The sequence below is a fragment of the Mesoplodon densirostris genome, chromosome 1, assembly GCF_025265405.1.
Source record: "Mesoplodon densirostris isolate mMesDen1 chromosome 1, mMesDen1 primary haplotype, whole genome shotgun sequence".
Lineage (NCBI taxonomy): Eukaryota > Metazoa > Chordata > Mammalia > Artiodactyla > Ziphiidae > Mesoplodon > Mesoplodon densirostris.
Genome location: NC_082661.1, coordinates 63914544 through 63929548, shown reverse-complemented (window position 1 = coordinate 63929548; position 15005 = coordinate 63914544). Strand labels below are relative to the sequence as shown.

At 39.0% G+C, this 15005-nt stretch overlaps 1 protein-coding gene across 3 annotated transcripts in view; it reads left to right on the top strand.

The window, feature by feature from the left end:
* The window catches only part of CC2D2A (coiled-coil and C2 domain containing 2A), a 144186-nt gene that overhangs the window by 90256 nt on the left and 38925 nt on the right, over positions 1–15005 (top strand). For all 3 annotated transcript variants that reach the window (XM_060103976.1, XM_060103986.1, XM_060103992.1), the window contains 3 exons: positions 5060–5216; positions 7628–7775; positions 12627–12765. In XM_060103976.1, the coding sequence (XP_059959959.1) occupies positions 5060–5216; positions 7628–7775; positions 12627–12765 (444 nt within the window). The remainder of the gene's footprint in view (positions 1–5059; positions 5217–7627; positions 7776–12626; positions 12766–15005) is intronic.

Sequence of the window (15005 nt, the reverse complement as noted above, 5' to 3'; positions counted from 1 at the left end):
AAATCAAAACAGAAGCTCAGAGGCATCTCTTATGGTTCTTCCACAATAAAATACTTATAAACTATTAAAGTCCAGCAGGGATGTTTTTGCAAAGCCACTGGAGTCAGATAATATAGAAACTTTGTCCTGTGCAGCTGAGTAAACAAACACTGAATTCTATTATGGAAGGGGATATAAGTAATCTGAAAAATATTTGGATTTGTTTTTATTTTTAGATGTGTTTCACACCCTGATTTAGTTGCCCTGGGTGTTGGGTTGTTTGGGAATTCATTAGTCATAGGAGTGGTTAAGAGAGACACAAAGTCAGGCAAGATTTAACTAAATACTAAATACCGCATTTATGTCATCTTGTGAAGCATTTTACCAGCATAAATGGTATTTTCTGACTGTTGGTATGGTTTCTGTTGCCTTAACTTGAAGGGTTTTATTAGCTCCTGATTTTTTTTAAAGCATTTAAGGCTTAATGTAGTTTGTTTTTCACCTCCTTGCCTTTGGGTTCCCAGAAATATAGATGATTTAATTATAAATATGGAATATGCCATAAAATTCCTATAAGGCCTCAGAAACTTAATGTCTTCCTTGAAAAAAAATAGTGTGTCTTGAAAAGACATTCTTACAAGTTAAAATTTAAGTTAAATAAAAGAAATTCTTTTGTCATAAAGCTGAATAAAATCAATTGGCCAACAAGATTTAATGAGATATTTGGGAAGTGTAATCACGTTTATGAAAGACCTTTGTAAACTTCAAAGTATTATAAAAATGCACATGCTTGTTGTCAATTTTATGTCCAAACAAAGAAGGAAAAAACATTTATTGAGCTTAAACAGAGGGAAAGAGGCTTTTCATCCATCTCAGCTAAACTGCACCACTGCTTTCCTGCTGAGCTTTGGGTAACATCCTCATTTTACAATGAGAGCAAAAGTGAGGGGAATGTCATGCCCAAGGTCACACAGCACAGCTAGTAAGTTGCAATGTCAGGATTCAGTCCCAGACCAGTTGAACCACAAGGCTGCCCTGTCCTGCCCACCACACTGCCCTCCGCAGGCTGTGGGAGGAGCTGACAGTCATGTGGGGAGTAAAACAAGTCAGGTAAAAAAAATCTGAGAGCCATACTACACCCAAGTCTACCAGCTGTTCAGAGAAGAAAACAATTCCAGTCCACGGATTTATCATCTAGCAACTTACTTCTATTAACAGTTCTATGTTTAACCTTTTGAGGAACTGCCAGATTGCTTTCCAAAGTGACTGCATTATTTTACATTCCCACCAGCAGTGTGTGAGTTTCCATTTTCTCCTCATCCTTGCCAACACTTGTTATCATTTGCCTTTTTGATTGCAGCCCTCCTTGTGGGTGTGAAATAGTATCTCAGTGTGGTTTTGCTTTGCATTTCCTTTATGGATAATGATGGTGATCGTTCATACAAGCATTATTCATAATAGTCAAAAAGTGGAAACAGGGCCTCCCTGGTGGCGCAAGTGGTTGAGAGTCCGCCTGCCGATGCAGGGGATGCGGGTTCATGCCCCGGTCTGGGAGGATCCCATATGCCGCGGAGCGGCTGGGCCCGTGAGCCATGGCCGCTGGGCCTGCGCCTCCGGAGCCTGCGCGTCCGGAGCCTGTGCTCCGCAACGGGGGAGGCCACAGCAGTGAGAGGCCCGCATACCGCAAAAAAAAAAAAAAAAAAAAAAAAAAGTGGAAACAACCCAAATACCCATCAAGTAAAATGTGACATAGCCATACAATGGAATATTATTTGGCAATAAAAAAAGAACAAAGTACTGATACATGGTACAACATGGCTGATTCTTTAAAGCATTAAGAATGAAAGCTAAGTGAAAGAAGTGAGTTACAAAGAATCACAAGGTGTATGAGTCCATTTACTTAAAATGTCCAGAATAGGCAGATCTATAGAGACAGAGTATATTTGTGGTTGCCTAGGGCTGTCAGGAACGGGAGGTGAAAAGGGAAATAATTGCTAGCGGGTATGAGAGTTTTTTCAGGGTGATGAAATGTTCTAAAATTGATTGTAGTGTTATTTTTCTGGATTTTGTGAGTTTATAGCATTTGTCAGCTTTTTAAAATTTATACTTTGTTGTGATTTGTTCTCATTCTAAATAAATAGTCTCTTCTGTAAAAATAAATAAATAAATAAATTTTGTCCACAAAATCAGAAAAAAAATAAAATAAAATAAATGGGAGTTAACCTGCTCCCGTCTAAATATATTAATTCACAGATGGTAGGTAATGAGCAGTCAAAGGGAAATCAAACAAAATCCCTACTCTCAGGAATCTCACCATCCAGTAAGACAAATGATGCATAAACAACGAATTTCAATAGAGGGAATAAGCATTCCCACAGGGAAATCACAGGGAAAGGTGGTGGCACCTAAGTAAGTATGTGTGGGCATGTGGCAGGTCTCACTCAGTGTCCAGTACAGCAGGGGCACCTTCCAGGGAGGTAAAGCCCCTGCACGAAGTGGGCAGTGCACCCTCGCCTTGCTGAGAGACCAAGCAAGCCCCTTGAGAGTCTGAGAGGAAGTCAGAGACAGGAAGAGTTCGGTGGTCTTTTGATCACGATGGCCCATGGTGATCCTTTAACCTTTGATTGTAGCCATTGTTTTTATAGCACTTCCATGTTTTGTGGTTCTTTCATTCAGATTTTAAATTATCTTTCAGTCATTATTTCTCACCAATCTATCTAAAGTAATTATACCTTATGGATCATGGTTATGGCTTTTAAAGGTTTCTTAATTGTTTAATCACCTTCCTGATTTTCCTTGACCAATGAGGAAGATGTAAGAAAAAGTGTACGAGTTTTGAAGTGAAACAGTTGTAGATTCAAATCGCAGCTTTGTGACTTAAGAGATGAGGGACTAGGGGAAGTTTCTCCCCTTTGTCGAGCCACACACACATCCATAATCTAGAATTGCTGTGTCTATTATTGCGCTTAATCTTTACCACAAACCGTCCTTCATAGGATTGTGGTTAAGATTAAACGAAATAACAGACGGCTTCATACAAAGGAATGTCTCAGTGAATTAAAATTTGGGGGGAAGTACAAAAAATTTTAAAGAAAAACCCACCATTTTCTCAGACTGAAACTTGATGCCAGTGAGTCCATAATTGAACAGGTCAAACCAAGGTCTCCTGTGCAATAAACAACAACCTGCTACATGTTCTTTAAGGTCTGTGATATTATAAAACTGGCAGGCTCTTATAAGAGGTTGAGGTAAACAAAAAAAAATGGCCCTCCTTTCTCCATCAGAGTTCTGAGCCAATAAAAATATAGAGAAAAAGTTAAAAAATGTAAAAAGAGAGGGGGATCACCTATAAATTAATAGAGCCTTGAGGGACATACCAAGCAATTGCAATGTATGGAATAAATTGTGATGTTAATTCAAAGTAATTTTTTGAGACTCTAAAGAGCATTTGAAACTTACTGAAATTTGACATTATTAAGGAATTACTGTGATAATAGTATTGTAATTATGCCTTTTTATATCCTTCTCTTTTAGAGACACATATTGAAACATTTACAGTAAAATGATGTCTGAGTTCAAAATACTGGTGGAGAGTCAAATGGTTGAGAGTGTAGATAAAACCAGATTGGCCATAAGTTAATGTTAATTGAAGCTAGGTAGGTGATGGGTTCATGGTATATTATTCTTCTAAGATTACATATATTTGAAATTTTCCCTAAAAGATCTTTTTAATAAGGAAAAAAAAATCACATATCTACTGATAAAGATGAATTTGGAGAGCGTGGCTTAAATGTGCCACTCATGGGCTTCCTGCTGAGCCCCTGAATTAGGCAGAGGTAAGCCCTGAACAATCACAGGTTTCTTCGTGCATCCAGCCTGTTAGAATACCTCACAGTGGTACTAAGTCTGGGGTTTTGAATTCAGTTCCTATGCAGTCTCTGCTTTGTCTTTGCCTCAGTAGCCCCTCAAAGCTCAATCAGCCATCTTGTAAATGTGAGCTGGTAGATACCAGGGAGATGAAGCCAGGATATCAGCCCAGTACAAATCCATCCTCATCCTTATCCTTGGAAAATAATTCATATCACGTGCCGTGATACAGGGAGGGTAGGCAGAGAGGCTCCGTAGTGTCATTTTTGTGCATGCAGGTGGTAAATGGAAAGTATTAATCAGAGGGAACTCTATTGCATAAGAAGAAAAACAGAAGTACTTAATTTGTAGAAATAAAAGAGTAAAATATGCATTTTAGAGAAATGTGTACCAGCCAGAGAGGCCTCATGGGAAGAAAGAATAAAACATAGAAAGGAAGCCAGCAGAGCTGTGAGATATTTTATCTTTTACCACAAAAGAAATGACCCAAGAATACAGGGAAGCAGAGGGTCCTACTGAGACTGTATTGTATATTCATAATCTGTGGTTGCCCTGGCAATGGGTCCTTCATCTCATGGTGATGGCATTACAGTAAGACACACCACAGTAATTAGTATCAGAGCTACAGGTGGTCAAGTTAGCTCCATTTTGGGAGAAGGCCTGAGAAGAAGCTGGATAGGATTTCAGCAACTAACAAATAAAATGAGGTCTTGAAAGAAAGGACTTTGAGAGATTTACCAAATAACAGATTTGAACCTGATACCCTAGAGTACTTCTAGGTATGGTGCGTTTCCTATTGACTTTGAGATTGGTACAGATAATAAACCATCTAGTGGCATGTCCATATTGTCCCACCTTTCAACCTGATGGCGTTTCTCTCTGAAATAATCTGAACCAGGAGAAAGAGGAAGCCCATTCTCCAAACTACTGTGTATTAGTTTGACATAGAAACAATTGCAGTCGCCTGGTCATTTGATTAACCTCTCTACCCCAGGAGATTAGGCCAGGCAAGAGGACAGGGTGCCAACAACGTGACCATAAATAGGGTATAACCTGGTCTCCATGGAGACCATAGCAACACAACTCAACTTTCCACTCTGAGATGGGTGCTCTTGACTAGAACAGTGACCAGCACAGAAAAATGTACTCATGATCTGGGAGTGAGCACCCTTTATTGCTGTTTTTATTGGCTGTTTCCTTTCCTCAATTTCAGGTATATGAAACAGTTGGACACAGTGGTACCACCTTGCTAGCAGAAGTGTTTCTGCCTATTCCTGAAACTACTGTTGTCACTGGAAGAGCTCCCACTGAAGAAGTGGAGTTTAGCAGTAACCAGCATGTGACACTGGACCACGAGGGAGTTGGCAGTGGTATGGAAAGCCTCAATGGCTAACGGATTCATGGTCAAATTTGAACATATCTTTTTTTTTCACTTTTTTTCACAAGCAGACAATTATAAAATTGCTATCAGAAAAATTAAAACAATAATCATATACAATTTTTGGCAAAGTCATTTTTATATACTATGGGTGGCCAGAAAATTCATATAACTATGTAAGTGTAAAGTAGTTTTACTGTGTGAATTAAGGGCCTTTAGATTGCCTTTGACACCTTAATTCAACTTCTAGGAATCTTTCCTAAGAAAACAATTTGAAATGAAGGCAAAACTTTGTGCATAAAAAAAATGTACCTCACAGTGTTATTTGTAAGGCTGAAAAGTTTGAAATAAATAAGAGGGAGATTAATAAATAATATTCTCTCTTATCTCCTTCTACAATTCTGATTAAATATATGATGGACCGTCTCACTCTGTCCACCATGTTTTTTAACCTGTCTTTAATATACTTGACATCTCTTTTTTTCACTTTTATATTCTGTGCAATTTCTTTAAGTCAGTCTTCCAAATCATGAATTCACTTTTTGGCTATGTCCAGTAATTGTAACTCATCACTGCATTTCTTGTTTCAATGATTATATTCTTCACCTCTAGAAATTCTATTCAGTTTTTTACAATCAGTTCTGACAACTTTTTGTCCTTTTCTGACACTCTCAATCATTTCTTTTATTCATTAATTCATTCATTTATTCTTTAAAACACATTAAAATATTTTTCAATATTCTGTATCTGATCATTCCAACACCTATCTGCTTATTGTTCTGATTCTGATTCTGTTTCCTCACGTGCCTGGTGATTTTTTATTATGAGAGCATATCTGGAACTTTATCTTCAAGAATTCTTTGAATCTCTAAACTGATCACCAGTCTAAAAGTCTGGAGGCTTAAGCTTTTAGTTCCAGCTCTGCTACTGACAAAGTGTATGATCCTAGTAATCATGTAACCTCTTTGAATATCATCTTCCTCATTCATAAAATGGATCTAATAATAACACCCTTAATGCCATATAGGGTTATTTTGAAGATCAAGATGGAGTGTTCACTACCAAACGTAAGGTAGATAGCTAGTGGGAAGCAGCCGCATAGCACAGGGAGATCAGCTCGGTGCTTTGTGACCACCTGGAGGGGTGGGATAGGGAGGGTGGGAGGGAGACGCAAAAGGGAGGGGATATGGGAACATATGTATATGTATAACTGATTAAATTTGTTATAAAGCAAAAAATAAAAAATAAAAAATAAAAAAAATTAAAAAAAAAAAGATGGAGTGTTCAGTATGAAGGAAAGATCTTTGAAAAACACAAAGATTCTGTTGTAGGGTTAACAGTGATATTTTTTTGTTGTTAATAATATTAACTGGAACTCCCCAAAGCACGAAGTTGCTATATTTCATGCTTGAAAATCTTTACTTCCTTTACTTTATTAAATGCCCTGCCCTGAGACTTTTTTTTATCACTAATGTCCAATCAGTGAGGGCCAAATCAGTGAGGCTTTACTGTCGCTACAATAGCTGAGCAGTAGCATCTGTGGAGTGGTCTGCGTTTGCCAGGCATGTCTGAGTCTTTGCAAGTTTTACCTCACTTAACATGCTGTTCCTCACTCCAGGCACACTCTGACCTTAGGGCCTTTACCTTTGTTCCTTCTGCCAAGAAGGCTCTTTCGCAAGATACCTACATGCCTCACTTGAGCTTTCTTCAGGCCTTTATTCAAAAGTGACTTCTCATGGGCCCTTCCTGGCCACCCCGTCTGAAAGTTCAACCCCTGCCTCCTCCAAACACACATTTTCTATACACCTTCCCTAATTTGTTTCTCTTTTGCATTTATCACTCTCTAACATACTGCCCATGTCTCTTACTTATCTTGCTTATAACCTGTCTCTCCTACTTGAATGTAAACTCCATGAGAACAGGGATTCCTATCAGTTTTGTTTCTTTACTGCTATCTTTGTGACCAGAATAGTGCCAGCATGAAGTAGGAGCTCAAAGAAGTATCTACTGAATGAATGAATAAATGAATGTCTTCACAGTAATCCATAAAAGGGGGTACTATTATGTTCCCTATTTTATACACAATGAAACCAAGGTTCAGAGAAGTTAAGTAATTTGTTCACACAGCTGTTAAGTGGCAGAACCAGAATATACATGTAGTTGGTCCCACTCCAAAGTGCATCGTTTATTATAATGCCTACACTCTGCTGTCAAGAGATAGAGCCAAGTGGCTGATGGTGAGCATCATTCCCTGAAGAAGTTCAGTGATGTTGATTTGAATTGTGTTCCATCCCCACCACTCCCACCCACTCTGTTCCATTTGTCTACTTTCTGCTTTCTTACTAGTACTGGGCTCACTCCCTCTTTCTAAACAACATCCTATTTAATCTGCTGTTTCTCCAGGAGTACCCTTCTCATTTGAAGCTGATGGTAGTAATCAACTGATTCTAATGACCTCGGGGAAAGTGTCCAACAGTGTGGCATGGGCCATTGGAGAAAATGGGATTCCTTTGATTCCTCCATTGTCACAGCAGAATATTGGATTTAGAAGGTAATGTATGGCTAGAATAAGCTGATGAGCAATGTCAGCGTTGGCATGAACAATATCCAGTGGGACAAAAGCTTGCAATATCACATTCTTTCCTTTTATTGTTATGTGCCAGTATTTTCAGATTTTTTTTTTGTCAGTAAAGCACTTTACCTTATTTAATCTTCACCAATTAACTGTGAAGTATTCTTTTCCCAATTTCACAAATGGGGAAAGTGCATAGCACATAGCTGTATATATCAATACTTGGCCCTCAGTAAAAGTTCATTGTAAATGATGATTGGTGTAGAACCTTCTGATTATATGAAAGTCCCTATTCTCAGCCCCCTTCCTTGATTGCTAGCCCTAGGTTTCTACTCAGAACAGCAGAAATGGACTCTGGGCCTCACTAGTTCACTCCAGATGGACAGACCCTCTCTCCTTGTGGTTGATGCCTGTCCAGGCAGCCTGGACTGTGTCTTACTTCTGTCCTTCCCCAACAGATGTGTCTTGAGTGGATCATCTTACCACTGATGTCTCAATTGCCTCCATAAAATAAAAAGACTTATCTTGATCACCAAGAAGACATTTCCCAAGTCAAAGGCTGTCATTTTCAATGTGTGGAAAAACAGACTAGGGCTGGTTTTGTTCCCTTTACACCCTCTCCATCCAGTGCAAATGCTTGTATCCATGCGATAAAAACAACAAAGCCTTTCTCAGCCAGGACCCTGGCAGCATTTCCAGTGGAGGCTCCTTTAGCCTTTGAATATAAGCCCTTTGTATTTGGCTCATTGAGTTTTATGCTGGAGAAAGTTCCTGGGGATGAAAGCTCCAGCTCCTCAGGAGAGGAGGTAAAACACTGTGAGTGATGAGAGTTGCAGTCCTGTTAATAAAGCCCCAACTCATAGAGCGAACCTACCTCAACATAATAAAGGCCATATAAACAAACCCACAGCAAACATCATTCTTTTTTTTTGTTTTTATTTTTATTTTTGATTTTTTGTGGTACATGGGCCTCTTACTGTTGTGGCCTCTCCCGTTGCGGAGCACAGGCTCTGGACGTGCAGGCTCAGCGACCATTGCTCACCGGCCCAGCCGCTCCGCGGCATGTGGGATCTTCCCGGACCAGGGCACGAACCCGTGTCCCCTGCATCGGCAGGTGGACTCTCAACCACTGTGCCACGAGGGAAGCCCCAAACATCATTCTTAATGGTGAAAAACTGAAAGCATTTCCTCTAAGATCAGGAACAAGACAAGGATGTCCACTCTCACCACTATTATTCAACATAGTTTTGGAAGTCCCAGCCACGGCAATCAGAGAAGAAAAATAAATAAAAGGAATACAAATTGGAAAAGAAGAAGTAAAACTGTCACTGTTTGAAGATGACATGATACTATACATAGAGAATCCTAAAGATGCCACCAGAAAACTAATAGAGCTAACCAATGAATCTGGTAAATTTGCAGGATACAAAATTAATGCACAGAAATCTCTTGCATTCCTATACACTAATGATGAAAGATCTGAAAGAGAAATTAAGGAAACACTTCCATTGACCACTGCAACAAAAAGAATAAAATACCTAGGAATAAACCTACCTAAGGAGACAAAAGACCTGTATGCAGAAAACTATAAGACATTGATGAAAGAAATTAAAGATCATACCAACAGATGGAGAGATATACCATGTTCTTGGATTGGAAGAATAAATATTGTGAAAATGACTATACTACCCAAAGCAATCTACAGATTCAATGCAATCCCTATCAAATTACCAATGGCATTTTTTATGGAACTAGAACAAAAAATTTTAAAATTTGTATGGAGACACAAAAGACCCTGAATAGCCAAAGCAGTCTTGAGAGAAAAAAACAGAGCTGGAGGAATCAGACTCCCTGACTTCAGACTATACTACAAAGCTAAAGTAATCAGGACAATATGATACTGGCACAAAAACAGAAATACAGATCAATGGAACAGGATAGAAAGCTCAGAGATAAACCCACGCACCTATGGTCAACTAATCTATGACAAAGGTGGCAAGGATATACAATGGAGAAAAGGCAGTCTCTTCAATAAGTGGTGCTGGGAAAACTGGACAGCTACATGTAAAAGAATGAAATTAGAACACTCCCTAACACCATACACAAAAATAAACTGAAAATGGATTAGAGACCTAAATGTAAGACTGGACCCTATAAAACTCTTAGAGGAAAACATAGGAAGAACACTCTTTGACATAAATCCCAGCAAGATCTTTTTTGATCCACCTCCTAGAGTAATGGAAATAAAAACAAAAATAAACAAATGGGACCAAATGAAACTTAAAAGCTTTTGCACAGCAAAGGAAACCATAAACAAGATGAAAAGACAACCCTTAAAATGGGAGAAAATATTTGCAAACAAATCAACAAAGGATTAATCTCCAAAATATATAAACAGCTCATGCAGCTCAATATTAAAGAAACAAACAACCCAATCCAAAAATGGGCAGAAGACCTAAATAGACATTTCTCCAAAGAAGACATACAGATGGCCAAGAAGCACATGCAAAGCTGCTCAACATCACTAATTATTAGAGAAATGCAAGTCAAAACTACAATGAGGTATCACCTCACACCAGTTAGAATGGACATCATTGGAAAATCTGCAAGCAACAAATGCTGGAGAGGGTGTGGAGAATAGGAAACCCTCTTGCACTGTTGGTGGGAATGTAAATTGATACAGCCGCTATGGAGAACAGTGTGGAGGTTCCTTAAAAAACTAAAAATAGAATTACTATATGACCCATCAATCCCACTACTGGGCATATATCCAGAGAAAACCATAATTCAAAAAGACACATGCATCCCAATGTTCATTGCAGCACTATTTACAATAGCCAGGACATGGAAGCAACCTAAATGCCCATCAACAGACGAATGAATAAAGAAGATGTGGTACATAGATACAATGGAATATTACTCAGCCATAAAAAGGAACGAAATTGGGTCATTTGTTGAGACGTGGATGGATCTAGAGACTGTCATACAGAGTGAAGTAAGTCAGAAAGAGAAAAACAAATATCGTACATTATTGCATATATGTGGAACCTAGAAAAATGGTACAGATGACTGGGCAGGGCAGAAATAGAGACACAGATGTAGAGAACGAACATATGGACACCAAGGGGGGAAAGTGGCAGGGGGTGGGGATGATGGTGTGATGAATTGGGAGATTGGGATTGATTGACAGGTTTACACTGATGTGTACAAAATGGATGACTAATAAGGACCTGCTGTATACAAAAATAAATAAAATTAAGTTCAAAAAAAAAATAAAGCCCCAACTCAACCAAGGTGACCACACTGGCCCCCTTGGAGCTCAGTCATGTCCAAAGTTGGTGCTTATGTTGGTTGCATAAGTGTTTATTATTTCTCTTTTATTTTAGCTACAAGTGGTCCCCAGTTATCTGGGAGATGAGGCCTTCTGGGCATCCTGCACTGGATACAGAGGCACCTGTCACTAGTCTGGATCCAGGGACTCAGGACAAGTTAACGCACTGGGCAGAGTTGTAGGAATGCAGGGTCACAGTTGCATTCCTTCTATTTATACTTCTTTTCTCCCCAAGTTTTACTGAGATATAACTGACATATAGCACTGTATAAGTTTAAGACGTACAACATAATGATTCAGTATTTGTACATACTGCAAAATGATTATCACAATAAGTTTAGGTAACACATCCATTACCACACAGTTATAATTTTTTCCTGTGATGAGAAATTTTAAGATCTGCTATCTTAGCAATTTCCAAGTATACAATAGAGTATTATTAACTATAGTCACCATGCTGTACATTAGATTTCCAGAACCTATTCATCTTATAACTGGAAGTCTGTACTCTGGAGTTCCTTCATCCATTTCTCCATCCCCCTCACCTCTGGCGCCACCAATCTATTCTCTGTTTCTATGAGTTTGTGTTTTTTAGATTCCACGAAGAAGTGAGATCATCTCACTTAGCATAATGCCCTCAAGGTCCATCCAGTTGTTTCAAGTGATAGGATTTCTTTCTTTTACAGCTGAATAATATTCTATATATGATACATATATTATATATATGTATCATATTTTATTTATCCATTCATCCATTGATGGACACTTAGGTTGTTTCCATGTCTTAGTTATTGTAAATAATGTTGCAATAAACATGGGAGTGCAGATATCTCTTCGGGATACTGATTTTGTTTACTTTGGATATATCCCCAGATGTGGGATTGCTGGATTATATGGTTGTTCTACTTTTCATTTCTTGAGGAGCTTCCATACTGTTTTTCATAGTGGCTGCACCAATTTCCATTCCCACCAATAATGCACAAGGGACTACCTTTTTTTTCATATCCTTGCCAACACTTGTTTTCACTTGTCTTTTTGATTATAGCCATTCTGACAGGTGTGAGGTGATATTTCATTATAGTTTTGATTTGCATTTCCCTGATGATTAGCGATGTTGAGCATCTTTTCATGTGTCTGTTGGTCACTTGTACGTCTTCTTTGGAAAAATGTCAGTTCAGATCCTTTGCCCATTTTAATTAGATAATTTGTTTTCTTGCTACTGAGTTGTATGAGTTCCTTATATTTTTTGGATATTAACCCCTTATTAGATGTGTGCTTTGAAAATACTTTCTCCCACCATTCAGACTTCTTTATTATGCTTATAACATATTTAATAGTAATCATCAAGTAAAGAAAAATGTCAAAAGTCCTTCCTTATGATCAGATTTTCTCTCATAGGGAATAGCCTCCTTAAGTAGTGCTGTCCCTGGGATTTTGTGGTCTTAATGCAAACTGCTCTGTGATAAAGTCGGTCTCATGGAATCAACTTTCATTTTCAGTGCTTTGAAGAGAGCAGATGCCATCTCATCTATTGGCACATCAGGACTGACAGACATGAAAAAGTTGGCCAAGTGGGCAGCAGAGTCCAAGCTTGACCCCAATGACCCCAGCAATGCCCCTTTGATGCAGCTCATCTCGGTAATGTGGCAGGAGATCTGGACACGCTCCACTTCTCCACTTGATGTGATAATAACAGAAATGGCTGGGCCTTGACACACATTTTCTTTCCCATATATTCTCCTGCGCAATAGTGTTTAAGAGCATGAAGCCTGGGTTGAATGACAGGTTTAACTTTTTTTTTTTTTTTTTTTTTTGCGGTATGCGGGCCTCTCACTGTTGTGGCCTCCCCCGTTGCGGAGCACAGGCTCCGGACGCGCAGGCTCCGGACGCGCAGGCTCAGCGGCCATGGCTCACGGGCCCAGCCGCTCCGCGGCATATGGGATCCTCCCAGACCGGGGCACGAACCCGTATCCCCTGCATCGGCAGGCGGACTCTCAACCACTTGCGCCACCAGGGAGGCCCCAGGTTTAACTTTTAGCTCTGTACCTACTGGCTGTGTGATGAAGGCAAGCACTCATGCCTCTAAGCCCTATGATGCCCTCACAGTGTTGTCAGGAGGAAATGAGCTGCTGCAGATCAACATCTAGCTGGGCACACGGTGAGTGTGCAGTCAACATCAGCTGCTGCTGTTGTTGTTACTCTTACCTCTAACCTCTGTAAAACCCCTAAAGAAAGGTTTCAATTTGCCCGTTCTGTGGAGAGGCACTGAACCCAGACACTCAGGGTTCCTTGCTCCACATCCCACAGATGGTAAAGACACGGCTCCAAGTTGATGTGATTTCAGGCCCTGTGCTCTTTCCATCATATTTTGAAGGGCTGATGGGGCATTTTCAGAAATGGTGGTTTTGTTTGTTTTCTTGTTGGATGATTAATTAGATTACCTTTTAGGTTTCATTGAAGTGTTTTTGATATAAATTGCTTGTATCTATCATAACATTCAAAATTCTTTCTTCAGTGAATTTGTAAATCAAATGGAACATTAGTCAGTAAATGATTTCTCTTGGTAACAAATACAATTGCTTTTACTCCCAAGTTCATAATTCCCACGAAACCTAATAAACAAGTAGATGATCCAGAAAGTGGCCATAGCAACACATTCCATGATCACGTTTCTTAGTTTGAGTCCATCAGTAGGGTAACTATAACCAGGATGAAAACTTTCACTTCTCTTCTAGCGATTCTAAGGTAAGTCCCAAAGAAAGCTTTGGTTTATTCTGACTTTTATCTTCATAAAATCTCCTTCCAACATGATACTTAGTGCATGCTGATACTTAGAGAACTATTAGGAAGAATAAATTATCTTATTTAACCAAAACATTTCTTGCATAATTGGTGAATGAGTGAAGTCCCAATATATGTCTTCATTGTTTCATTTTTGTTGTATTAATTAAAATGAAAATATCCACCTTAAAAAAAAAAGAAAGCATAGGCCATATTACCTGAAGTGTAGCTTATTCCATATAAAGCTTTCAAATGCTTGATATGTTTCAATGACTAGCTTTAAATTGACAATAATATAGTACATATGTCCCCTTCATTTTTTTTTCTTTTTAACTATTTGCTTCCCATAGAAGGACAAAACACAGAGTTTGCCTTCCTGACTGGCCTCATTTTTATGAACCAGGATTTTCACAGCAGTATCACCTTTCCCATCGCAAAGCTCCATCAGATCTCTGCTCCCTGAGGAGAAGCAGAGATCTGCCCAGGAGGAGGTTGCAGCTGGCAAAGCACCCACCAGAGGAACAAGCAGACACCTGGGCAGAGTGCAGCCCACACCTGCTAGTCTCTCAGTGGTGCTGAAGCTGCACTTTCTGTACCAGGGTACAGGAGCATCGGAGGCTGGTGCTTGGGTCCATCTCTGGTTCACTTTTCTCAGTGACCAAGGCCATGAGGTGCTGTGCAGGGACAGGAGAGCATGGCTGTGGAGCCAAGTGAAGCTGATCAGCTGACTCTAGGGCCTTTATCTACATTTGTGCATAAATAAAGTCCAAAAGTTATATTTTAAAAATATTTTTAAATATATTTAAAATGTTAAAGTGTAAAAGTATTTAAATATTTAAAAAATACATTTAAAGTACATATACTTTATATACACTATGTATATGAATAGTCTTATTTGCAGTAGGCACTTGGTAATACACTGATATAAATCTCATATTTTTCAGTCTGTATATTTTCGTGACAACTGTTAGAGGAGCATGCATACCAAAAATGAACCTTTTAACTTTTATTTCTCTGGAAAAATGATTCATGATACTTTTTATAGCTACTAAATGAATATTAGTAGCTATAAAAGGCAGAGTAGCATCTGCCTCATT